This window comes from Sycon ciliatum, chromosome 1 (assembly GCF_964019385.1).
Source record: "Sycon ciliatum chromosome 1, ocSycCili1.1, whole genome shotgun sequence".
In the NCBI taxonomy this organism is placed as follows: Eukaryota; Metazoa; Porifera; class Calcarea; order Leucosolenida; family Sycettidae; genus Sycon; species Sycon ciliatum.
This window is the reverse complement of record NC_088643.1, coordinates 17,891,591-17,919,027: the sequence shown is the minus strand read 5'-3', so window position 1 is coordinate 17,919,027 and position 27,437 is coordinate 17,891,591. Positions and strand designations below refer to the sequence as shown.

Genomic DNA, 27,437 nt, shown 5'->3' with positions numbered 1-27,437 from the left:
GCCTGTTCGTTTCTCGAAAAATTTCGATGCACAGTTTGTATGTGTGGGCACGTCCAGAAAAGAAAAGAAAAAAATATCGATACTATGCATCGTTTGTATATGTTCGTTTCTGAGGGAGGGGGAGGGGGGTTGAAGAGAAACGACTAGTTTTCGTTTCTAAATAAATATCGGTATTTACGGATGGCCCCTAACTTATAAGTTATATCAATGATTTTTCACTGTACATGTGCAAAAAACTACTGGTAGTCAAAGTAGCACTTTCATCTCACCTGATGCCTTTCGCTCCAGCCTTCTTGTTCAGCTTTCTTCCAGCTGCCTTCCGCTCCGGTTCCTCTTCGTCGCTCTCCGGAGTGGCAAACGTCGCCGGAGGCACACGCCGTGCACTGGCCAGAACGTCATCGGCCCGCAATGCGGACGCACGGCCACCGGGATGGTCGAGCAAGAGCAACGCCTGGCAGAAAGCTTCGCCCATCTCTTTCAGGTGGTACGGCGAGAACTGCAAGCCCTGCAGAGCACATAAGACACAAGAACACAGCCAATATTATATGATCATGCCTTTCCTGAACATAAGCTCAGCCACTGAAACGGAATAATAGTACACCTTTACACTGTACAATAGTAATCGCACTGGCTTGTTTCTTTTCCGCCTGTATCCACTTGACGAGAAGCCATTCAAAGTGGATTGGATTGGATTTGGATTGGATTTTTATTTATAGTGGTGACTATAACAGACAATTGCCTAATAACAATAGACCCACTCGAGGGAAAGATGCAAAAATATATGAATAATTAATATAATAGACTATTGGATAGGTGATCATGTTCGCATTTTGCAAAGCTGAAAGTCAGAAGTACTAGCGTGAAAAAGCAAGGCATTGGGGTAACAGTTTCTTAAAACAGTGTGCATGGAAATCGTTGGAAATGGTATTTCTGACGAGCCGGAGGGTAGTCAGATCTTATACAGTCAGCGAGTGCAACAAAATGGCACAAGACTGACAAGGAGTTCTGAGGCGTTCAACCACCTGGCACCTAGCTCCCACACTTCTCCGAGGCGCAAACCAACGACCTTCCAACCTGGAAGGCTCACGTCAGGAAAGGTCCAAGAGGGGAAGGAAAGCGCAACGAAGAAGAGCACCAGCTACGTCCCACAGAAAGAAAGAATGCCGAAAGTTACTGGGTGAGGATGAAACTACTAAGACTCTTGGACATACCGGTCGCACTAGAACTCGACGACGCAAAGCCAAGTCGAAGGTTCGATGGACTTCTCGTGTACTCTGATTGGCTGTCGTGAGTCAGTCAAGTGTAAATTCAAGTTGGCGGAATAGCGCGAGTTCCAGTGTGGGGAACAAACCCTTTACTAACAAAGTATTGCCGAAGTCACAACCACTATTTCCTCCTTTTATCCATAATGGAATTGGCTCACCATCCGAGTTCAATATTCATATTATCTGTTCATCCCCGCACTGTACTCTAGTTCATCTCTGTCTCTGTCTGTCTCCCTCTCTCCCTCTCTCCCTCCCTCTCTCTCCCTCCCTCCCTCTCTCTCCCTCCCTCCCTCTCTCTCCCTCTCCCTCTCCATCTCTCTCTCTCTCTCTCTCTCTCTCTCTCTCTCTCTCTCTCTCTCTCTCTCTCTCTCACCTTGTACTGTCCCTGGTCAGCACCACAATACGTACTCTCCATAGTGTAGCACGCCACAATGCCCAGCTCTCGCCATCCTACAACACGTGCGGTGGCCTCCTTGGATTTATCCACATCAAACGTGCAGTTTTTCCGCGCAAACGCGGGCGCTACGGACGCCAGCAGGTTGGGAAAGACCTGGTGAGGATAAGAAACAAGCGACAACAATAACAGAAAGAAAGCATACGTCGGAGTGCAATCTAGAAAGTTGCAAGTGTGCAAGTACACATCGTATATAATATGTCGCTTGTTATCGGCTGGACACACTGGGAACCGGAGCTGCCTACTTCTGTGTAACTATCTGCTTGCCTCACACAGTACGTATACTGGTGTTACAGAATCCACTCTTAACTGTGACTGCAGATGCGAGCCCCAATTGCTGCATTGGCGAGCACAAGGACCCACAGCGAATGTGTGAAATTTGACAATTAGCTGGACTACTGTAATTTCACAAGTTTTCGGTGTACTTTTATTTTCGGTACTTTCGGTGCATCTGTTTCATACCTAAAATTTCAATACACCGAACAAGCACTAACACACATAAACCAATAGAGAACTGCTTCCCCGTACCTAAAATTTCTGTTCACTAAACCTGGCCTTCCCCCTCATACCAAAAATATTGAGCACCGCAAATTTCTGAAATTAGACTACACCATACTTCGAAGTAGCTTAGTGGTACCGCATCGCTGGCCATGAGCGAGGGTTCCTGGTTCGAGTCCTGGTGGTGACAATCAATTTTTTCCTTCTTCAGGCGTTTCCTGTTTGCAACTCCCTCAAACTATTAATGAATAGATCATGTGGAAGGTTAACATTTGCAATAACCGACAAAACAGCCCTATTGCTGAGAGTTTGGCATCACTTCTCAGCCTTCCCATGGTATCTCCTACTCAGCCCTGCTGAGCACTTTCCGGGGCAAACCATTCCATGCACAGCGGGTCAGCTGCGGATAATATAGGGCTTGAAAGTGATGACGTCAAAAACGGCCAGGGAGTACTACGTTGACATCAGATTTCTATTTTGGATCCACTAAGGTGTGACTTTGCTATTGCCTCAGTATGTGGGTGCATAGCAACCCACTCATGTCGTATGCAGGGGTGACTTTTACTTCGCCACCAGTTGTAACCCCGCCCCCAGTAGCCAAATCAGTCAGTTTCACTGGTTACATCACCTTGCTGAGAGTAAGACGGCTTGAAATGTGCTTGGATCCATACAAAAACTGGATCCAATTTTTGAATTTTTGAAATTGTTGCTATGCTGTGACGTAGCACTTTCAAGCCCTATTCGTACCTCCTCCTCCCGTCTGTCCAGTTGATCTAGGTGGTCGAGACAGCCAAAGGTGAAGATGTTCTTGCGACGGGAGTGCCCGTGAAGGTCACAGAATAGCTGCAGCAGTCAACATCACAAAAAGAAGTACAGTACTAGATATGCCCACACGAGGACCAAGTGTGACACATGCAGCATGCACGCACTAGATCATCTACTACTGGACGTCACCTTCAATACTATTAGAGCGACGATAGGTCGGAAAGCCTTGAGGACGTTCAGCAATTTTCCATGGCCAGCAATCAAGGACATCTGAGAGTTGTAATTTTTGTACTCCTCCGAGGTGTGATTTTTGGCGTGCTGGGCCAAGCACAAGGAAGCCATCTGCAAAAACTGCAGAAAATGGTTGTTGTTTGATCCTTTGGTGTAATCTTTGTTTCTAGTCGAAGCTAGTTGCTGTTTGGAGCAGAAACGCTGAAATTGACTATTTTCTGTATGTACTCATACATGTACTCATGTACTCAGGCATGCAGTCTCACTCGTATTCTAGCTATATTTCTGGAATGGATGCTGCTCTGCGCCCCTTGGTGAACATTTCCTGCGCTCGTGGAGCAGCTGAAAAGGACCACTGGTATGTCTGGTTCCTGGTTTGAAAGTGGAGAGTCGACTTTTGTGCCTTGAAAAAGGAGTAGAGAGCGATACAGGTACGTCTGTGGCTGATTTTTGAGTGCTCCTCGTACATTTTTGATCGTGATAGAAATTCTCAGACCAAAGTCAGACCAAAGATGATGGTCGTACAGTTTTCTTGTGAATTTTTTAGTTGTTTCATCTCGTATCTATGTCAGTATCGTGATGGTGAAGTGGAGAGGGTGATTTTCTTCCTCTAGGCTTCGTTCGGCCGACTTTGCTTCGTCCTCGTTGAAAAGTGATCCTGAAAAAAAGGTCGATTCGCAAAATTATGTTGATTTTCAATGTACGAGATGACATGCGATTGCTGGCTATGTTCACTTTTCAGGACCGCACGAAATGATGCCTTTCTAAGACTCTGGCACTTCCTCCACACATAAATATGCTACCACTCTTGAGTGCAGACTGAGCGGTTAGACAAAAGATAAAGCCCCCCCCCTTCCCATACCCCCAAATATAAATAGCTACTGTACACACAACACCAAGTTGGGTAAACCAAAAATTGCCAAGTTGAAAACTGGAGAAATTCATCGACTGACAACGATTTGACCATTAACGGCCCAGTGTACTGCATAGTACATTTGCACCTACCCTGGCATTGCTGCCCGTAGCGAAAAGGTACTGTAGCAGGCATTTGGTGTGGTAGATCGTCGGGTGGCGCACTGGACACGGTGTGATCCACTGGCGGTTCAGATCATTGCCGGACAGGCTGCACCGGTGGCTACCACAACAGTACCAAGGAACAGTGCAGAGAAAAAAGTATTACAAGTACTTCAGCCGCTCTCTGTGCTGGATCAATTCGAAAATGCTCCAATTTCTCTGTACAGGTCATCTGGAAATAGAATGGGAATACGTGCGGCACAGCCAAATGTGCAGAGCAGCGGGCCCAGTACCCCAAAATGAACACAACCTGGGTTTGAGCCCACACGAGAACAAAGCTCAATGATTTCAGAGAATACTGTAGTTGGGTGAGGTGGGGATGGAGTTTCATTAAAAGTTTTAAAAAACCCACTTCAAAGCCTGTTTGCCGAAAAGCGGCACTACTATCCAGTGGGGCCAACAACCCAAGTATTAGAGGTACACTTCAGTGCAAGACACAAGACACTGCCGGCATTGTAGCATGCCGAGCTGATTGAAGTGGACTGCACCAAGCATGACAGAACAGGACCGACACCTCCGATGATAAAGCCTCCACTGATAAAGGCCCTGCCAGCTTTCAAAATATACCCGAGTGTTGCAATGATCCGGCAGTGGCTCAGTTGAACTTACTGCCCATTCACAACGCCATCCGGGTTTAGCATAGGCACAACTTTGAAGATGTAGCGTTCGCGCAGCTTCACCGCCAGCGGATGTGCACTCACTAGGAACTGCAAGATACCTGGATGGGCAAGAAAGCAACAGCAATGCATCCAGTCTTGAAATTTTCTTTCCACCACAGTGTACAGAGGGAGCTGAGAAGTGCAGCCAGCCAAAGGGACTATGCCTACCTCAAAGACGTCCTCAGTTTTAAGGTCTCAATGTGTGAGCTTACATATTCACAGGATTCTGCGGAGGATTCTGCGGGGATACTCCAAGCGATACTCGAAGGGATTCGCCAAGGGATTCTCCAAGGGGTTCTCCAAGGGAGTGTTGAAATGTGCTCTAATCACAGTCGTGGTCGTACCCAAATCTCAGTTTCCTCTCGGATAGGTTATACATAGTAACTTTACTAAAAGTTCTCTCAAGAGTACATTTCGGTCTTGTTTCGGTACACACTCAGCCTCGAGACATCGAGAGAAGTGAGGTGGAATGTGGTTGCACTACGGTACATGGCTTCGAGTCCAGCCTGAGCATTGAAATTGAAAGTCGAGTGGACAAGTTCAAGACTCAATCATCACAACGGCAAACTAGTAAGATTCCTTACCTTCCATCACCCAGCTACTGTTGCTCTCTCCGGGGTGAACACGGCTAGAGATGACGATGTACTGTTTGCCGCTGTGGTTGCTAGCTGACGCCTCATTCTTCTCTGCCGGGAAGAAAGACACAGGAGCAAAGAGAGCCTTCCACAAGTAACCAATGGCATTCCCTTAGACTTTGAGACTAGCTAAAACCAAGCATTCTACGGTTACGCAATTGTCCATAGTCAGTACTTCTGGGCCCAAAGTAATGTACACCTCCATTTTCAATTACGACCGCACTGGTGGGATTGTCCAGGAACTTTCTGTTCTACTAAACTCAACAATCAACTTGAGGACATTGATTATCTCTTCCCCAGCGCCTTGCACGGAGTCCAGCCGATCCGGCCATGACCAAATACAAGTCGACCCACCGAATTCATGCCAAATGGGAGCTTTCGTCACTAATGGTCATTTCTGGTCTAGTATCTCATTTGGCGGGATCACGTGAAATCCTAAGGCTACAGCCCAGTCCTCGCTGCTGCCTTCGCCTCCCAACTGAAGTCAGTACGCTAAACCCGGGCACAAGCAACACCAGTGGCAAAGCGCATCACAATCACCACACACACACACACACTGTACTGTACTGTACTTGCTCACTGCCAAAACTGGTCACGTGGGTCTCCCCGGGAGAGGGGAGAGAGACTCAAAAGGAATCTTGGAAAGATGACTCAATTGGCCATTGAACCACCCAACGGCCGACACCCCCTGAAATCCCCAAACTAGGGTGGACTTGAAATGATCCCACTTATGGGCTCACCACACCTCAGTAAGTGGGTGAGGACAAGGTGCAGAAAAAAGGATTGACGGCATCAGGGTATCCGTCCCGGGATCCAACTGCAGGTACCCCTGCCCCCAGTGAAGGTAATACTTGGTACTAGTGTGGGTGGCTAAATCAGAGTGGATCTGATATAAGCTTCACTAGCACCATTGATTACACAAGAGTTAATCTAGCCAGAAGCAGTCCATGATTAACAGGTATGTATACTTCAAATAGAAAGTAAATGAACCCTGAAACCAACAAAGGTGGTAGCTACAACAATACACCTTCAAGCAGCCGAGCCCGTTGGCAACAGGCCCAACACTATCTGGCATAAGTGTACCCACCAACCAAACTAGCTGGCACACACACACACACACACTTGTACTTGCTCACTGCCAAAACTGGTCACGTGGGTCTCCCCGGGAGAGGGGAGAGAGACTCAAAAGGAATCTTGGAAAGATGACTCAATTGGCCATTGAACCACCCAACGGCCGACACCCCCTGAAATCTCCAAACTGGGGTGGACTTGAAATGATCCCACTTATGGGCTCACCACACCTCAGTAAGTGGGTGAGGACAAGGTCCAGAAAAAGGATTGACGGCATCAGGGTATCCGTCCTGGGATCCAACTGCAGTTACCCCTGCCCCCAGTGAAGGTAATACTTGCTCCTAGTGTGGGTGGTTAAATCAGAGTGGATCTGATCTAAGCGTCACTAGCATCATTGACACACACACACACACACACACACACACACACTTCAAGTATGTGAAGTAATAAAACAGCAGCAGCAGCACACACAGCAGAAACTGAGTGCCGCAGAAACGCACTACACAGCGGACAACTGACCTGGATTGGGATTTGAGTCCTCGGTGGCAGCTAAATCTGGTGATCCGATTGTCAGTAGATGGCAATCGTTTCCGGTGAGAGTCTTGCACAATAACTGGCGACGTAAATATACATCCTCTTCATCCACGTGCAGGCTGGACAAGACCCTCTAGGAAACACGTGATATGACGAGACACAACACAGTCACAGTGTAAACAACAGATCTCCCCTATAGCAGAGCAGGACCATCGGCACTACCAGCTAGGGCCTGTAAGCACGTAGCACTGACCCGCACAACCCACCATCTGAACGTCACACTGAGCACTGGAATCATACCGTGAAGGTAGTTTCTTTTCCTTGCTGACCAGGAGCACATGTACGGTGCGAAGTCAGGATGGACATGCGCCGAGCAACCCGATACAGCCTGCCGGCTGCCGGCAAGGTCCAAGCAATGAATCGCTCATCTTTGTTCTGTTTACGTCCCACATAAGTCACCTCGTGTATTTATTATTTTATCGATGCAGGCGTTGTATTACAACTCACTTCCTGTCTTCGTGGATTGGCTCAATGCTAACTAGGGCAATGATGTGCTGAAAAGGAACATCTAACCCCACATGAACGGACAGATTGCCAGCTATAAGTCTTTGTCCATAGTTGCCACACAACGTCGCTTTAGTAGTCTTCAACAGCCATAGGTGGACTGTTTTCAACAGCATCCGAGCACAATGCCCCTTTTCACCCCCCCCCCCTCTCCTCCCCCTTTTCACCCCCGCACCCTCCCCCTTTTCACCCCCTCCCCCTCCCCCCCCCCACCCTCCCTCCCCCACCAAACATATCAACACATGCCTCTGCAAACATAATGCTTGCCTCACAGGCATCCACATTTACCTGCAGTCGTGTGTAGGTGTACGGGTAGTGGTACGCCAGGTAGCAGATGTCGCCAGCGTTCGGAAACGTAACGGAAAACGACAGCGTGTAGAAGGTTTTGGCCGTGGACAGGAGCCGGTCATTACGCTGCGCCGCCGGCTCGGAGCATCGGCATACGTGGTTGCTATGATACGCGATGTCTGTGCCAACTCTCTTCCACTGAAGGAAGGCATCTTCATCGCTGGCTTGCTCAGGAGCATCTTCTAATGCAGCAACACATGCAGAGAAGAAGCATAGGATGCATAATACATTTAAGGGTCAGGTGAGACTCGGCCAGACTGCATTTTACGCATCCGAAGGATAGCCACTACCCTCGAGGGTTAAGGCGCAGACAGAGCTGATAAAATGGTGGAAGTGACTGAGTTCAGACCCATAACAAAGTGGTCACGGACCGAAAATCCCATTCGCGGCAATCGGGGAAATCCTTTGGTTTCCAAGCATGCAGGCAGGCATGGCGGGATAGTCTAAGACCATGACCGAGAAACAGAGGCTCCCGTGCTCATGTCATGCTTCTACTGTAAAACCTGTACCTAAAGACCACCGTGACTAGCGACCAGCCTGTACTACAGTAAAACCTGTAACTAAAGACCACCGTGACTAGCGACCAGCCTGGTACTACAGTAGAATGATGCGACATGCAATTATTTGGCCAAAACTATTGTTGGCGGCACTGTGCACTGTGCATTGCACTACGCACTGTACCAGCTCGGGACGGTGTCAGGCAACATGTAGTACCCACCTTACTCCCAGGCTACTCCCAGGCTGTGCTGGTATTGTGCCGCTTCGGCACAAGGTGCAATGCACCCATTTAATGTGTTTGCCTACGCTGTAGGCTGCACTCAGCGCGTGATTCTCATTGGTGGATTTTATGTTTGACCGCATGGGAGTTTTGTTGTTTCAGTTAAGTATTTATGGTGAACGGCTGAGCCATCTGAACTGCACAAAATAGTTCATACAACTGGAGCATACCACAACGATTCTTGGTCTTGCGACATAGATAGGCATTTGGTACAACACTATGTATGATTTACTGCACGAGTACAAACGAGTACAAGGGCAATACCGGCTGATACATGACCGAACGGCGCCAGCCGTGAGGTCATGTATCAAGCCGGTATTGCCCGTGTACGAGTGCGTACGAGGCGCAGTAAATCAATTATTGCATGCTTGACCCAAACATTCCAGAAAATGGAGAGAAACCTTTCCGACTTTCTCAGTCTCCCGACACACTTGTTCAGTGGTAAACATCGTTTGTGGTTTTGAAATTCTCTATTACTTTACGATATCGATGGTGTGGTTGTTCGTGATTGAGCACTGCATGTAGAAAGTCCTGGAATAGGAACTGAAACTGGGATGGGCTCCACAACTTCGTCTCGAACGCATTCAGTTCGTCAAGTTCGTCGGCTGCTCACCAACGCATCGATGTCAAGGTTGCATTCACCTGCTGAGGCGGCTGGTTCATGTGGCTGGAACAAGTAAGTTATTGTCAGCTCAGTTACATGCGCGCGCGTGTGGTCTGTCATTCTCGTGCTTTGTAGTTTGTAGTCAGATCAAGTTAGTTGCTGTTTTGTGTTTCAAATTTGAAACTCCGAACTGTAGCAACTTGATCTGATCACGAACCACAAAGTACAAGAATGACAGTCCGCATGCGCGTACATGTAACTGAGCGGGCAATACCGAGAAATACAGACCGCTGAGCAAGAGCGCTCATTGGCTGTAGTACAGGCAACCCTCACGTGACATGCAATAAATTCATTTACTTCATCAGAACAATTTCTCAATGAGACCAGTTGGGGCATATAGCTCAGTGGTAGAGCATTCGACTGCAGATCGAGAGGTCCTTGGTTCAACTCCGAGTGTGCCCTAGGTATTTTTTTGTGCGTGTGTTTTTTTTCTTCTTCGCATTTTTGTTACTTTTTGCAATGCCGTCAAATTGTGTCTTGTTTCAGACTCTTCTGACTACGTACAACAGCAAGTGAAGCCAAAGCCAATCTGGTTTGGGGTCCAGTGGCCCTCTGTGACAGGTGGTCAAGGCATTAGAGACGATCCACTGTTCTTGTGACAATCCAAAGGTGGAGGCAGGGAACTATGGATGTCATTTGAAATTGATACAATGTTTTCAAGTTCAAATCCAATTCATGATGAACATGGTGGAAGTGTCTCAACTCTGCTTCAGGTGCATGTGCAAGAGTGGGTGCAAGTTTACATGTATGTGGACATGTCTACACGTGTATCAGTTGCGTCAGGCGAAATAGCACGTCATAGTACATTTGACTCGGATCAGCGGGAAGAAGATGACGACGTCCACTAATATAGTATCTGTGCACACGAATCTGCTGTGGGTGTTACTCTGTGTGTCAGCTATGGCATCATCGCCTGTGGTTCCATGCCTAGCATGTACGTCTGAACCATCCTGCAAAGTTTGAATGACGTAGGTTGAGCGATCGCTCCGCGAAACATACTTTTTGAAATTCTCTTCATAGTATATCTTCCACCACTGAAATTTCGAATTTCTTCGAATTTTTTGCTGAGAGGGGTGGCTTGCAACCTCGATATGGCTTGTTCCAGGCTTGCTTTGGAGCCATCGCCTGTTGAAACAGTGGCAGGAAGCTGCCCTGCAACTGTTCCAACAGGAAATTAATCGATCCGAGAAAGCGCGAGTCCGCGAATCTCGGTTGAATATTGAGTATTTCAAGCCTTTTCACGACGAAGATGGAGTTCTTTTTGGAGATGGACGTCGCGGCAAAGGACATGGTCTCCGACTTCTGGCGTCTGGTGAAGCCAGGGATCATTTGTCCAGTCAGGTCGGCAGCCTAACCGTCGGTAAGCTTGTGTTTGGATCCCGTTCTGCTCGATGTGGTAGATCAAAAACAATTTGATATCGCACAAATTGATCTCAGCATCGTGCGTACGGTATTTTATATTCAGAAAATCCCAAAGTGTCTCTGTGTGGCCGTCCTATGCCACGAGAAACTCCAATCAGGCTCCTATGTCCTCTGCCTTCATGATTGAATGTCCACTTTGTTCGAACAACGAACACAACAATCGAGGACGGCTTTGCAATGAAAAATACAGCTATACTGGAGCTGAAAAAAAGAAGAAAAAAACGTGCTCAGGATGAGACTCGAGTACACGCATACTCTCCCAGCAGGTGAAACGCAAATTTTTGTGAAAAATGCGTGTCGCCGACTGACCAGTAATTTCGCCTGACGGACTCACCTGGTCTACTGTTGAGTTCAGATGCAGCACAACCGCCACCAGCTGATGCTGCTGCATTCATACAGCGAGCCCGGAAGTCCAGCCAGGAGAACATGACGGGCTGCATACCTGAACACGTGCAGTGCAGTCACATAATGCGGGCATGCACACACACACACACACACACACGTGGACACACACGTTCACACACACACACACACACACACACACACACACACACACACGTGTACTCACACGTGCGCACACGCACATGCACACACACACGTGCACACACATGCCCACATACATATATACATACATGTGTCAACAAACAATGGATCACTCGTAGTGTTTTGCTACTCTGAGTTTCATGCACTGTGTGCAATCATCAGGCAAACAACATCCAATGCAGACTGGTCACAGCATAATGGGAATTTAAGGTAGACCTCTGTCGTGCAATCTTTGGGCTAACTTGGGAATTGAGAATTGAGCGAATTGCAGTTGAGCACTGGGTGCTAGACACCTGTAGCATAGGTTGCTGCCTTTGTGGATCCAGTGTCTATTGGCCTGTACAGAGACGATGATCTTGCCACACTGAAAAGTGTGTCGGGAAGCGCTGCAGACCGCAAAAGGAAGGACATTGTCAGCGTGTTCAAGTCCTTTGGCCTGAGAATCACAATTGACACCCACATCGAGAGAAAAACCTCCTCGACGTAATGCTAGACCTAACGACCGGAACATATGAGCCATACAGGAAACCCGGCGACACTCCTCTTCACCTCCACGTGGCCTTCAACCACCCGCCGACAATTATCAAGAACCTACCGAAGTCAATTAACAAGCATCAATCTCGGCTAGTGAGGAAATATTTGACGAGGCAAAGCCAATCCACGTGGCCACACTTTCCAAGAGTGGATTCCTGCCGGCCATGCAATACCATGCTGATGATGGTAAAGACAAGACACAGGCTGAAGAGAAGAAAATAAAGAAGAGAAAGAGAAACATCTTGTGGTTTAACCCGCCATACAGAAAGAAGGTCAAGACCAATGGTGGGGCCGTCCTCTTGAAGCTCATCAAGCGGCATTTCCAGGCAGGTTCCCCTCTGGCCAAGATCTTCAATAAGAACACAATCAAGATAAGCTACAGCTGCCTCTCAAACGTCGCCTCCATCATCAAGGGACACAACCAAGCCAAGCTACACACAACCCCTCCAGAAAAGGCCATGTTACTGCCGTGTAACTGCCGCGACAAGGTAAACTGTCCGCTGCGGGGAGCATGTCACACCGACTGTGTTGTTTATAGCAACCGTGGGCGGCACTAATGGCCCCAAGTACTACATTGGGTCGGCTGAAACGCCCTTCAAGTTTCGTCACTCTCACCACGAGGCATAATTGCGGGACGACAAATACCGAAACTCCACCGAGCTGTCAAGTTACGTTTGGTCTCTCCTAAGCAAGAGTGAAGAGTACAACATTTCATGGAAGATCACGTGCAGGGCAAAGTCGTACAGTCCAACAGCCAAGCGCTGTGACCTTTGTTTAGCAGAAAAGTTTGAAATCATCACGGACGACAAAACGACCCTCCTCAACACAAGGTGTGATCTCGTCGCCAAATGCCGCCACAGCACTGAATACCAGCTGAGCAAGTGTGCAGGTGTTACTTAGCCAAATAGCACGCACTGGCTCTGCTGTAGTACAGGCATCCAGCAGGCACCTGAGTTCTCGCACCACCTAAAAGGCTAGTGCAGCCATCGCACCTAACTGTAACTCCTCTGATTTCACTGGCTCTGCTGTAGGACAGGCATCCGGCACCCAGGGCCTTACCAGTTGCACACACTGCCTCCACTATCCTACAGGCATCTAGCACTCAGTGCTCAACTGCAATTAATGCCATTCGTAATCCCAAGTTGGCCCAAAGATTGCACACAGAGGTCCCGCTAAGCCTTACACTTGTTTCCGCCTGTATCTACCTCAGCATAGGAGCGTCTGGATACCTTCCATCGCCTGCAACTCCTGGGTATCCACTGGCTGCAAGTAATTACGACCAGAGCTCTGTATGACAGATGCCACGCGGAACCCATCAGTGCCCTCATGCAGGGATCCTTATGGGTCCTGTTTGGGCACATCCTCAGACTTCCTCGAGACACGCCTGGCGCCCTGGCTACGCGGAGCTAGTTCACCTGTGTGGACAAGGTATGGCGAGGACGGCCACGGACAACCATCGTGTCCATGCTATCGGCGGGTCTAGCGTCAGCAGGACTGAGGAGCCTGAGAAACTTGGCAACCCTAGAGCACCTGTGGGCCATCGCCGCGGACAGGCTTGCGTGGCGTGAGCTGTGCCAGGATGTGCATAAGGCGAAGTAAATGACGGACGGAACACAGACATTGAACAGATCCCGTGCATTCAGCACGTATCATCGAACATGAGTCACATACCTATCGCCGTTGTCTGCTATCTTAATTGTTTTAATAGAAAAGAAAAAGGACCAAGGAACTATATGTTACGCTATACCGTAGAATCCCGCGCATAAGCCCAGGGTTTGTTCGAACATCACAAAGCTTCGTCGTACAAGTCCATGGGCCTAGGTCATACCAAGAGTCCATAAATTATGGACTCTTGGTCGTACCATGTACATGTAGGTAGTACCAAGAGTACATGTTTTTTGTTTTTGTTTTTTTACATTTCAACACAATAATCGGTTGTTTTTGTTTGCACAGTGGCTTTCAGCAATGTACTTCTCACTTCCTTGGTAGATCTACTTTTCAATAGCACAATGTTGGTGTCAGCGTATAGCCCATACCCGCGTATAAGCCCATGTTCTCGTATAAGCCCACCGAAATGTCCTTGTGAAACAGATAAGCCCATGGGCTTACCCCCGGGATTCTACGGTTTGTCCACTAACACCACCAGTTATTAAACATCAGCTCATTTAGTAACTGGTGGTGCTAGTGGACATTATGGCGTAACTTGTAGTTCCTTGGCCCTTTTTCTTTTCCATTATTTTTTCTTTTCTTTTTTCCCCGAATATATCCTGTGCATTCAGCACCAGGGCGCGAAATAACGGTCGGACATCGGACAATTTCCGACCGTTTACGGTCAGTTCCCGCATGTTTTGTACACATCCGGACAAAGTGTCCGCGCACTTTTTTTGCAAATTACAAAAAAGAAAAGGCACATCAATCCTTTGCCTCATAGTCATTAGTGATGTCATCTGGCAAGAGAAAGCCAAGCACTGCTTATGCGGGTGCTCCTCTTGGAAAGAAGCCCAGAGGAGTCAAGAGGACCACTTGTGACAAGTGGGTCGCCGAGTATGATAGGGAGCTTTCAACTTCTGTTTGGCTGAGCTATGAGCGCAGTCCTTCAGATCGTAGCGTTGTCGAAAATTTGAAGTGTAAGATGTGTTCCAGTTTTGTTGATAAAATTCGCAGCAGCAAGAATGTTTCTGACTCCTTCGTCGTGATACCATTTCGATGGTATTAATTCTACACTGAACATTGTGTGATTTGATGTGAAAATTTGCGTGTCCGGACATGTCCGGCCATTTCTGCAACTGGCAGGACATTGTGTCAGAGCACATTTTAATCCTTAGCGCATGCCCTGAGCACTCATCATCGAATAATGAGTTATGTGCATATCGCTGTTGTCTGCTATCTTATATTTTTTCTCTTTTCTTCTCTGCCCGCTCTGTCTGTCTTCTGGCACATGCGAATATGTGGACTTACCGTTGCCATAAGCGCGGACGTGTGAATAATGATAAATAGTCTACCTTAAAAACTCCATTGGATATTGTTTGCCTGATGATTGCACACAGTCCATGAAACTCAGAGTAGCAAAACACTAAGAGTGATCCATTGTTTGTTGACATGTGTCATTGCCCCATCCAAGAAATTGGATGTTGAGTACTTTTTCTGCAGCTGCAGACATAGTCTTATTATTAGAGAGGTTGCACACAACGAAAATTCGTAGCGCCGTAACGAATATTTTTTAACGAAAAAAGCTAGCGAATATTCGTAAACCGTGAGGTTGCGCACAACGCGTGAACGTTTTCGTAGTGGGTCGATGCGGCGGCCGCGCGGGTACGAAGACTCGAAGAGTCAAGACAGGGAGTTGTAAAATATCAGTATTTTAGTACTCCAGGTAACGAAAAATATTTTCGTAGATCTGCTCTGTTTCGGTCACGTTTGGACGGATCTTCGGAGCAACTTTCGTAACTCGAACCCGGACGGTCGAAATCTAACGAATTTTCGTTGTGCGCAACCTCTCTACTACCTATAGTCTTAATGAGTATATAGAGACATAATACACACATGTATACACAAACACATGCATACTCACACGTGAGTGAATGAGAATGAAAATACAGATGTGTGTGTGTGTGTGTGTGTCGTGTGTGTGTGTGCCGTTATCATCGGAAAACGAACTCTTTATAAATCGACAACACACAGCATTGCGTTGACACTGGCATCACAGTATACATCTTCATTGAGTATCTTGTTAGTGCCCAGAGTGTCATTGAGGGCGTTAGCTCTGGATTGGCTCTCATTGCTACGGTGAAGGAGCGGGAAATACGAATAGTGGTGGTTTAGCGTGTGCGCTAAGCCCTGTTAACGAACGTGGAACATCTACCACTCATACCTAGTCTGATGATCATGCATCTGATTATGATGTCATTGCTATACATGCGCATGCGCAGCGAGCGCCACTCTTCCACGCGTGCTTTCCAAATCTTGCTTTGCAGAAAACGCCTTTGTCACTTCTGTTTTCCGACGACTTGACTGTTCACTGGTTTGTCCGTCAATTGTCAATTTTCCCTTCCCTCCCAACCCCATTCGACTGGGGATCACTATCTCTCCGTCACTGTCACCATAATTTCCTCAATCACATTGTCAGTACAACTCTTGTCAATATACTTATATCGGGTGAGGGCAGTCTATCTCCGCAGCTGGCTCATTTCAATCACTACCGGTCGCAGCTCCTGCCCACGGCAGGCCGGCCGTCTCTCGTTCACACTCTGTGTGCTCCAGGTCACAGCTCCTGCGCAGAGCAGGCCGACCTGTCTGTCTGTCTGTCTGTCTGTCTGTCTGTCTGTCTGTCTGTCTGTCTGTCTGTCTGTCTGTCTGTCTCTCTCTCTCTCACACACACACACACACACACACACACACACACACACACACACACACACACTATGTATGCACCGCATGGCCAGCAATCGAGGACATCTGAGAGTTGTAATTTTTGTACTCCTCCAAGGTGTGATTTTTGGCGTGCTGGGCCAAGCACAAGGAAGCCATCTGCAAAAAAACTGCAGAAAATGGTTGTTGTTTGATCCTTTGGTGTAATCTTTGTTTCTAGTCGAAGCTAGTTGCTGTTTGGAGCAGAAACGCTGAAATTGACTATTTTCTGCATGTACTCATACATGTACTCATGTACTCAGGCATGCAGTCTCACTCGTATTTTAGCTCTTTTTCTGGAATGGATGCTGCTCTGCGCCCCTTGGTGAACATTTCCTGCGCTCGTGGAGCAGCTGAAAAGGACCACTGGTATGTCTGGTTCCTGGTTTGAAAGTGGAGAGTCGACTTTTGTGCCTTGAAAAAGGAGTAGAGAGCGATAGAGGTACGTCTGTTGCTTATTTTTGAGTGCTCCTCGTACATTTTTGATCGTGATAGAAATTCTCAGACCAAAGTCAGACCAAAGTCAGCGCGATGATGGTCGTACAGTTTTCTTGTGGATTTTTTAGTTGTTTCATCTCGTATCTATGTCAGTATCGTGATGGTGAAGTGGAGAGGGTGATTTTCTTCCTCTAGGCTTCGTTCGGCCGACTTTGCTTCGTCCTCGTTGAAAAGTGATCCTGAAAAAAAGGTCGATTCGAAAAATTATGTTGATTTTCAATGTACGTGATGACATGCCATTGCTGGCTATGGGGTCACAGCTCCTGCGCAGAGCAGGCCGACCTGCCTTTCTCATGCACGCCAGCTGCTCCGCCCAATATCCCTGATATGCCAACCAGAAAACAATGTGTTCTGAGCCGGGTTCATGCCCGTATGTGGAGAGTGTGCTTTAATGAGTATTGTACGGTCTTAGTCTAAATACAGCTATTACAACTCCCAGCAGTGTCTTACCTGCAGTAAACTGGCTCTTAGTCTTCTCGCAGTTGACAATGTTGAATCGGTACTTGACGTCAGGGAGCATGCCGCTGACGGAGAAGTAGAACCACTGGTGGTGATGGTCGGTGTTGACGTCAGCGTTCAGCACCAAGTCATACTCAGTGTCACGCACCTGCCAGCATGTGTTCAGCATCATAGCCCACACCGGAGCGGGAATAATTAAATTCAGGTAAGGCAAAAGAAGAAGAAGAAAATAAACGTTTAATAACGGAATTGGTTCAGATTTGTAGTGAGACTGGAATGGGTGTGTCCACCCAAACTTCTTTTCTAATATGAAGCTGTAGGAAGCCTCAAGACTTCTTTTGCAATGGCAAGCAGCAGTCAATTTCTAACAATATGTCCAGCAGGTGTTAAACAGAGATCTCTTATTGCATTCATCTTGCCATAGTGAGATTGGCGCTCATCTCCCCTCCCTCGTCGCCTTTGATTCCCCACTCCAGGCAAGGCACCCCATACTGAATGGGAACCGGCCCCATAGGTGGAAGTTATTTATCACCTTTGCAAAAACTGCGAATAGAACCAGAACACTTACACAGCCATTTCTCTAGCCATTTTGTTTTTTTAACCACTCAACCCTACATCTCCCCGGTATCATTGCGGGCGTCAAGATCCGTTTTATCGCCAGTTTGATTCTACAGTGACAAAATCATCTACAAAAAGAACACCTTGAATAGTTGCATGTATGTTCCTTTACCCAAACACGTCCAAGCACAAGCACAAGCACACACACACAAGCACACACACACACACACACATACACACACACACACACACACACACACATACACACACACACACACACCCACACATACACACACCCACACCCTCACACACACACACACACACACACACACACACACACACACACACACAACAACAACAACAACAACAACAACAACAACAACAACAACAACAACAACAACAACAACAACAACAACAACAACAACAACAACAACAACAACAACAACAACAACAACAACAACAACAACAACAACAACAACAACAACAACAACAACAACAACAACAACAACAACAACAACAACAACAACAACAAAAATCTCTTATTGGCGATGGTGCCATCGTGAGAATAAAGAATTCAAACAACAACAACAAAAACAACAACAACAACAACAACAACAACAACAACAACAACAACAACAACAACAACAACAACAACAACAACAACAACAACAACAACAACAACAACAACAACAACAACAACAACAACAACAACAACAACAACAACAACAACAACAACAACAACAACAACCACGGACACACATTCACACCCACCTGGATTGCTTTGCGAAGATTCCCGCATTCAAAGCGCGAATCAAACCTAAGCGCCTCCAGTTCCGACGTAGAAGTGGCCGCCATTGCTCGCCTGGTTTCCGGTGACAATTTGCGAGCGTCCGGTGTGGCAGTGGACTGAGTCAGTGGAGTTGATGGCAGCTGAACATCAAATGCCAGCTCGCTGGAAAGGTCCAAAGGAGATTTGAAGATGTCATTTGAAGTGTCTGAACTCAGCATCATCGGGTTAGTGTTGGCGTAGGCATGGGAAACATTCTGGTCGAGATCGTATACCAACCGGTGTAGGCAGCCCTCTGGCTCAATGTAGCGCATTGCATCGTCAAGCATTAGCTTCCTACAGCAGAACAAGAACACAGCTAAACTTGTGAGACGGCCTGCATGAGAGGAACGCTGCAAACGAAAAAAAGCACGGCACACTTACCGTTAATTGAATTAAATTCCAAGTACACTATGCCCGGATAATCAGATGCCAACAAGCTATGCCTAAAGTTCAAAATACAGTGCACAAAGCACTTCAACCATCTAAGGGTCTGTGCATGGAAGTTCTCTCCCTACAATGTGCTCGCTAAGAAGCTGAAGGACTTGACACGACTGCATGCTGTCAACTTCGTGAACAACGTGACCTCGGATATAACAGCAACTCATGAATAACGACACCATCTTCGGACCTAGTGACCGTTTGACTGCATGCTATTAACCTCACAAATACCGACAACTGGAACAGGCCAATGTACCCTATTTTCAGGAGTATAAGCCTCACTACACAGCTACACAGCTGCATAATGCCGTTTATTCCCGTTTGTGTCTTTCCCTCAAACTAGTCAATATTTTATTTTACTATTATTATTTTTTCGGCAACGCAGATGATGATGATGATGATGATGATGCTGATGAAGCCTCACTTTAACCACCAGTAATTCGCCAAAAAGAAAAGTCAGTGCCGTTTACGCTACAATGGTCAAATTAACGGTAATAAGCAGGCAATATGTCTGTATTTCGCGACAAAAAAATCTGGGCGCGGCTTATACTGCGACTCCAGTGCGGCTTATACTCCGGTAAACCATGGCTTTCACATGACATACTTGCCGACAGCCGGTGGAGTCTTGGTCTGCGGTTCGTCCACTCGTACCCGCCAGGGCGAGAGCTCAGGATGGACGTCGCTTAACGCCGGCTCGGCAAACGGCAAGAGATGGAACACGTCCTCCGGCAACGCATCGTCGCCACGGAAACCCACCGTTGCCCTGATACTGGCCCGTAGTTGCTCATCAAGAGAACTCCACGGCGAGGCGGCGGCAAGTCCTTCCAGATGGGCAGCAGAAGGTACAGAACTTTGATTGCATTGCATCTGCACACACATGCATATATTAGAATAAGAAACAAGGCAGCAAGAAACAATTAGCCAAGAAATCGAATCAGTCGTCACACCAGGTCATGTGCGTACACATTCACTATACAACTTCATGACAGACGTAGGTTGTTTCTTACTCTGAGTCTGAGCTCACGCTCTCTACACATTGATTGGTACCTAAAAACTACCATCAGACACACACAAGCAGTAGGTCGAACCTTCTAATCCGGGTAAAGGCAGGTTGGCACGAAAGAGTTCAGCAGATTTCAGGGCAAGTGACGGTCCAACAGTATCTCCTCTATTTTAGGGTAATAGATACTCCAACATTCATTCAGGCACTCCCGTTTGCATGGACTTTGTGTGATAAGAAGCAAGCTCAGGGTTGGGTGCAGTTAGGAAGTGGCTGCTCACCTCGACAAAGAACTTGCGGAAGTCGTGCAAGTCCTCTGGCTGGCTTGGAGGTGCAGGGCGAGGGTTGCCGCCACGTTCATCATCCTGCACGAAGAGAACACATGGACACGCTTGGTTGGAATTGGAATGCCGTGCACAGCAAGCAATGCTGCAGTTCTCCTCACCACCAGGCCGCATTGCTCAACTGAACAGGGGATCACTGTACGGCAAGTGACACAGTCCGACGCGGCCCTCAAACCAAACAAAAGAGTTGGGAGGCCACAGTAGCATATGAAGAGGGGATGTGCACTGGGACTATGGAATTTGCCAAAAAAAGAATAACCCGAGCGGTTGGTTGGATCAAGGCAAAAGGGCAACATGAGCACTGACCTACTTCTCACACGGATTATGATCTGAACCTGGGTGTAGAGTAGTCTGCTATAAACAGCTGCACACAGATATCATGCTTGCCAGCACCATAGACTAATAATATTGTAAGTACATATACAGTCATTACCTCAGATCCTGCCTCAGAGCTACTGCTATTCGCGGCGTCGTTTTCCGCGTTGCTCTCCACAACATCAGTAGCAGCTCCTTCGGGCACCTTGAAGCGGATCTGAGGACCGAGCGACACGACCGGAAGAGGAGTGCGGGGAAAGCTGTAGCGCAGGATGCCGGCACTCGTCAGCGCAAGCTTCTTCATCTCCTTTTCTACGCATAGTTATGAAGAGAAAGCCATAAGACAAACACCCACCTACTATTAGCGCATGTAGAACTGTACGTACAGTGAAACTTGTGCTAAGCGACCACTACAATACAAGACCACCTGTATTGAGAGATCATCTGTCATTAAAGGCCACCTGCCATTAGAGGCAACCTACCATTAGAGGTCACCTGCCATTAGAGGTCACCTGCCATTAGAGGTCACCTGCCATTAGAGGTCACCTGCCATTAGAGGCCACCTGCCATTAGAGGCCACCTGTCTTGAGAGCCCACCTGTATGAGAGACCCCACATATCTGGCACCATATGCATGCATACATGGATCTCTGCCACAACGGTTCATTAGCGAGCGTCTACGGCATACGCTGTGTTGTAGAGCCAGTCAAGGGCACCACTCTGACAAGGGTGACCGCCTGTCCCAGAGCAGCAGCAAAACCAAGACCAGATGAGTGTGACTTGCAGTCATGCAACCCTGGAAATGGTAAACATGGGTGGGTGATGACCATGGCATGGGTTTCCCATGGACGGTCGGTTTCGACAGGGCTCACAGAATAGCTTGTTAGGTACGCTGCGACCAGCACGTACTAACCACAGCTACACAACTGTTACGGCACACACACACACACACACACACACATACACACACACACACACACACACACACACACACACACACACACGCACACACACACTCTCTCTCTCTCACACACCTCAGACCTCAGACCTGCCCATCGCGGAAGCGATGATAGCGAACAGCTATGTTAGACATAGCAACTTGTGCTGGGATTACACCATTCAACACCTTGCAAGGCTGATGAATTGACCGCCACTAATTTTAGCCTGGTATCCACCACACAGCTGATTGAAGTGGCTTTATCTGGCCAGTGAATCCCTATTTTTCATTTTTTTCATTTTTTCCATTTTTTCATTCCTTTTTTTACATACACACGCTACACCACATACTCCGGCATACACTGGCTGTTGGTAACCACCCAGGAGAATGAAAGAAGAGCTAGGAGAATGAGAAAGAGAAGAAAGACGTGTGCGACCATAATCGTCTGGAATTGAACCCGCAACCTCTCGATTGGAAATCGACTGCACATACCACTGCACCATATGGGACACACACACACACACACACAAACACACACACACACACACGCACACACACACACTTACTGCCTCCAGAAGACTGCATCATTTTGATCAGGAACTGAAAGCCGTCGGCCTTGATCAGTGCTTGCCGCCCGGCTTCTGCAAGAGAAGTAGATGGCAGGGCAAAGTCATGACCAATACATTAGAAAATAGCAGTAGTGGGAGAAACACAACACAAGGCACAGGTGTAGTCTTGCCTGTAAAACACAAGGACCACTTATCAAACATACCTTGTGACACAGTAAAGAGAAGGACTGTTCAGAACTTTCTAGAGTTGCTCCCACTGAGTAGGCTGTCAATATGCTTTAGAAACATTGCAGCACAGCAGTAAGATGTCCTAACATCTCGATACGCCTCTCAGCATATTCCTAACTCCAAAGCCAGTGATGCAAACCATGTGCAAAGGTGTTGCCTGGCGTTTGCACTGTGAGCATGAGCACGAGGCTCTGAGTAACAACACTATAGACTTGGTGCATAGTTTTCTTGTGTGCACCTGTACAAATTGGTGTGATCTGCAAACCCTACTGTGTGCATTGCTGAAGGGAAATACCCGCAGCTTTACTTGGAATTCGCCAGTCTGGCTGAATGCTCGACCCTATAGTGTTCTTTCAACTTCTTTGCACTGGATGTGTATGCAGAGCATGGGTGTGGCGGCGAAACATTGCACAGTTAATGTGACAGGAAGTAGTGACATGCTGTCCTAATAGCTCAGGAAGCAATCAATAGAACGACCTCGCATGACATACTCACTCACTACTGCAGGTGGTATGAAAGCAGGATGGGTTGCAGGCCAGCATGCACACTAAAACATGATTGTACATGTAATGCATTTCCACGCCATGATACTCACAGATACAGGCATAGCACATCAACAGTGTGATCAACTGCATACATGCAAATACCGACTGAATTATTTGGGTCTCTTTGTTGGTATGACTGCGTGCAAACACCGAGGTGTACAAATACAACGGTATGCAATGTAAACCATGTGGAAAATAACTAATTCATTTAGTCTACCGGTATGTCCATTTTTAGGCTACGGGCGCAGAATGTAGGTAGTTGCGACTGTTAGATGAGAGAGAGACAGTATGGAGAGAGACAGTGTGGAGACAGTACGGAGAGAGACACTGTGTGGAGAGAGATGGTACGGAGAGAGACAGTGCACAGAGAGACAGTGCACAGAGAGACAGTGCGGAGAGAGACAGTACGGAGAGAGACAGTATGGAGAGAGACAATGCTGTGACAAACACTATACACTACAGTAACTACCAGTCCAGTTGCAACCGTACCGTGCTTGGCCAGGCTTTTCATCAGCCCCAGAATGGAGGAGCATGTAGCTGGCTTGACGGACTTGTGTGTCATCGACGTCCACTGGCTGGCCATGTTCATTGTCACGGCGAGTAGGTCTTGCTGGACAGCACCGCTAATCCCGCACTCTGCAGCCACACATGAAAATCCCACACCCGTGCCATTAGGTTTTATTACTCAACGCCACAACAGACCTCACTGCCACATACATGTAGATATTTCAGACAATCTTTACAAGCATGATGTACACATGGTGGTAAAGACACACCTGGTGAATTGGCGTCTTCGTATCATTCACATCATTCACGACACACAAAGACAATGTCAACAGTTAATGCACTACAGTTGGATGTTATTGCAATTTATTCAAGGGTTCCCAACTAGTATCACTCTCTGCCCATGAGAACGACTTCTGCAGGATGGGATTAGCCCTGACAGCCAAACAAGTGCAACAGAGGACACGCTATGTGCTGTGCATGATGGGAAGTAGTTTTGGCATACAAACCAGGCAAACGTAGGACTCATTCTCAGGTACTTACTGTGCTTGCACAGCACCAGCAGTGCATCTATACACCTCCTGGCACACCGGGCAACATAGCAAAGAAACACACACGTTTGTTAGCGAGTCACAACTGTAGAGTAGCTTAACATCTATTACATGACAATGCGAGACAGCCATGTTGGTTACAACTCCACTCAACCCCTGCATCTACAGGTCACATGGTGTCGGCCATGTTGGTTCCACCGTCCCCATGTTGCCATGATCACTTTCTACATAAATATAGTCACATGACAAAGATGAGAAACAACTCCGCATCTCAGTACATGTACGTACTTGGTGAATGCCATGTCATGCTGAGGTGCACTGGACAAGAGCTTTGTCAAATAATCCACTGCGCCGTTCTTCACCATCGCCGTAGCATTAGAAGCTAGGGAAACACAGTCAACAAACAGAGACAGTCTACAGTCAAACCTGTCAAGGCGACCACTCGGATAAGGCGACCACCTGTCCTAGAAGACCACTGCAACCAGGACCCAGGGATGCTATTTCCAGTCAAACGACCCTGGATAAGGAGACCACCTGGTAACGGAGACCACGTTTTGAAGGTCCCTTGAGCGGTCGTCTTAGACAGGTTTCACTGTACAGTGCTGATCAATGAAATCCAGCCACATGTGTCAAGTGTGCGCCCTGCACCATTTCCCAGCCCAGTGTTCCCAGGTCTAGGGCTGCGTAACGCCCGGCGCGTACTTGAGTGACGCGACTGGATTTCATTGAGCAGAACTGTAGATGATCTGGAGACCATGTACCGGTTGCACCTTTGCTCTAAGCACCCTAAGAAAGGCAATGGGCGAGGCCAAAGTGTACGGAATTCCTGATGTTGGTCTGATCAACTGAAGATTGATGGGGATAAGAATGCACCTACGGTAATTCAGGACAATGAAACAAAACTATCGAACAAATGGCTAGTGCCGGCCTTTTTTGCAGCAGCATTATAGTTATATTCTGGCATCGATATCTGTGCAAGACAATGAGCACAGAATGCCTGCATGAACAATTACATTATCATATGAGAGAGATCCAGCAAGAAAATGTTGTTAAGAAAAAGCTCTGCACTCTGCGCTTTGAACACTTTCCCAGGAGTGATCATTTTCTGTCTGTGCATGAATGATCTTTTTTCCATGTTCTGCCAGAAATAACGACTTTCTTATTCTCTGTTCCTTTGCTTACCATTCGAACCGAGAAGTCGGATCAGTTTCAGGACCGGTTCTCGGTGGAGGCCGGTGGCCGTCTTGATGAGGGCACAGATACAGTTGACACCGCCGACTAAGCGTGCCCGTATTGCAAACTTCTTCTCTGCAGACAGATGAATGAGCAGGGTGCACGGTGTCCAATCATCAAACTGCATTGTTGAAAGCCATGACAATTTTCGAATGTGATGAATCAAATGTTGGGTTTTCACGGCGCAATATTCTTGCCAAATTCCAACTATACAACTTCACATGTACGGAGGATCTAAAGCTAACTTACGGAATGGAGCCAGTTTGACCAACAGCAGAAGACACTGCTGTAGGCATTTGTCCGTCTTCCCCGCTTCAGTGCTCTTCTGACGGCTGATGAGCAGCGACCAGACATTGTCCACAATGCCGTGGCCAGCTAGTCGGACACAGCGTCGCCCTGCCACACGTAACACGACAAGCCATGTACACGTTGTACCCGAATGCTAGAGGGAAAACATTACGGTTTCCATACTATTGTATAGTACTGATGATTTAACCCCTCCGCAGTTTCTATCCCATGTCGATTTCTGCTCAGGAAGCGACTTGAGCTTATATGTCTAAAGGTTGTGTTGACTAATGTATACACCACTATGCAACACTTGCCAGTGCACGTGCTCAAGAGGATGGAAACGTGCACAATCCGGCATTACATATAGGACCCTGCGCATTGTTGTGCAGCGCACTGCATCCGACAGCCTGCATCCAATCTCTCTCTCTCTCTCTCTCTCCGGAGCGACACTCAGTGGGTGGCTGTGTGCTGGGGGGGGGGGGGGGGGGGGGTAGAGAGTAAAATTAAGCCATGTTGCAACTTAATTAACAGCTACACACTAGCCAGGAGTAGAGACAAAATGGAAAGGCTGCCCACAACTATAGCTTATCTGTTCTTTAAGATTTATAAGAGCCCAGAAATACAAATGGTAGGATGTGTGGCAATGTCAGCATTATTTCGTGCATGAATGCTCATATGCATCAATCCTGGTAGACGAGTCTGTGTGATAAACGTACGTGACGTAGCCAGGCAATTGAATATCTGCAGCACCGTGCAGGCCGCCAGCGCATCCTGGCGATTCTGCAGTCAGTCACAGAGAGGACAACAGTTACTGATTCTACTAGGTTCCTTCGAGACGGAACTGCAATCAGACTGACGTATCAATACAACAAAAGTTTACACGAATTCCTTTTTACCGGCAAGGTATGAATGTGTACACGAAGGTTTGAAAGCTGCTAAACAGATATTCATCAGTCTACCAGCATACCAGCCTTTCCATTCCAAGTCACCACTGCTGCGAGGAGAACACCTACATGGGACATGCAGTATGAGCAGACTTGATTCTTTTCTTTTCTAATTGGACTTTCCCACTAATTTGATTTGATTTTTCCTATTTACTGGACCGTATGCGGTCCCCATTGCTTTCTTTGCTTGCGCTCTTCGAGCTCCTTATCCTGTGCATCACCCAGTCTGTTATCAAACACAGCCAAACGTCTCAGCAGAAGCGGCGACGTACCGCTATTAGAAGCTGGAGAGTCTCGATGCCGGCTGGATGGACAAGAACGGCCTTTCGGGCCTTCTCTGCGGTGGCACACACAGCACAAAGGACAAGATAAGGTTTGCATTCGCGATGGCCACCAGTATAGACACAATGTGTGGGACAAGATAAGGTTTGCATTCACAATGGCCACCGGTATAGATACAATGCACACCTTCAGGCGTTGCCACGCATTCCCTCAGCCAAAGACCAACGTAAAAAAATAAAATGAATAAATAAACACTCTACCCATCAGCCTCACCCAATGCTAGACTATGGGAGTATCTATGCCAGGATTATTCACTGGAAACCGCTATAAATATCAGCCATCACACACCAGATACATATTCGTATCTGTTCAAAGTGGCTTATGCGAACACTTTTGGCTAGCCTGCACGGTGTGTGTGCCCATTAATGCAGCTACATGCCATGCTAATGTCCACGCAAGCAAGCACATGA

The 27,437-nt window shown here is 47.5% G+C and overlaps 1 protein-coding gene and 1 non-coding gene across 5 annotated transcripts in view; one reads left to right on the top strand and one right to left on the bottom strand.

Annotated features, from left to right (window-relative positions):
- The window catches only part of LOC135815954 (uncharacterized), a 31,684-nt gene that overhangs the window by 2,788 nt on the left and 1,459 nt on the right, over nt 1–27,437 (bottom strand). For 2 of the 4 annotated variants that reach the window (XM_065329317.1, XM_065329309.1), the window contains exons 3-24: nt 26,958–27,022; nt 26,458–26,521; nt 25,703–25,849; nt 25,403–25,528; nt 24,509–24,602; nt 24,213–24,250; nt 23,655–23,801; nt 22,390–22,464; nt 21,006–21,199; nt 20,510–20,593; nt 19,833–20,095; nt 18,733–19,084; nt 17,395–17,551; nt 11,297–11,404; nt 8,039–8,280; nt 7,172–7,319; nt 5,531–5,632; nt 4,897–5,005; nt 4,219–4,348; nt 2,965–3,060; nt 1,639–1,815; nt 270–505 (exon numbers count right to left, since the gene is read on the bottom strand). In XM_065329317.1, the coding sequence (XP_065185389.1) occupies nt 270–505; nt 1,639–1,815; nt 2,965–3,060; nt 4,219–4,348; nt 4,897–5,005; nt 5,531–5,632; nt 7,172–7,319; nt 8,039–8,280; nt 11,297–11,404; nt 17,395–17,551; nt 18,733–19,084; nt 19,833–20,095; nt 20,510–20,593; nt 21,006–21,199; nt 22,390–22,464; nt 23,655–23,801; nt 24,213–24,250; nt 24,509–24,602; nt 25,403–25,528; nt 25,703–25,849; nt 26,458–26,521; nt 26,958–27,022 (3,154 nt within the window). Of the gene's footprint in view, nt 1–269; nt 506–1,638; nt 1,816–2,964; nt 3,061–4,218; nt 4,349–4,896; nt 5,006–5,530; nt 5,633–7,171; nt 7,320–8,038; nt 8,281–11,296; nt 11,405–17,394; nt 17,552–18,732; nt 19,085–19,832; nt 20,096–20,509; nt 20,594–21,005; nt 21,200–22,389; nt 22,465–23,654; nt 23,802–24,212; nt 24,251–24,508; nt 24,603–25,402; nt 25,529–25,702; nt 25,850–26,457; nt 26,522–26,957; nt 27,023–27,437 lie in introns of those variants that run through there. The other 2 variants (XM_065329325.1, XM_065329332.1) reach the window with 2 other exon arrangements.
- Nucleotides 9,871–9,942, top strand: Trnac-gca (transfer RNA cysteine (anticodon GCA)). The gene has a single exon. It is a non-coding gene; the product is annotated as a tRNA-Cys (tRNA).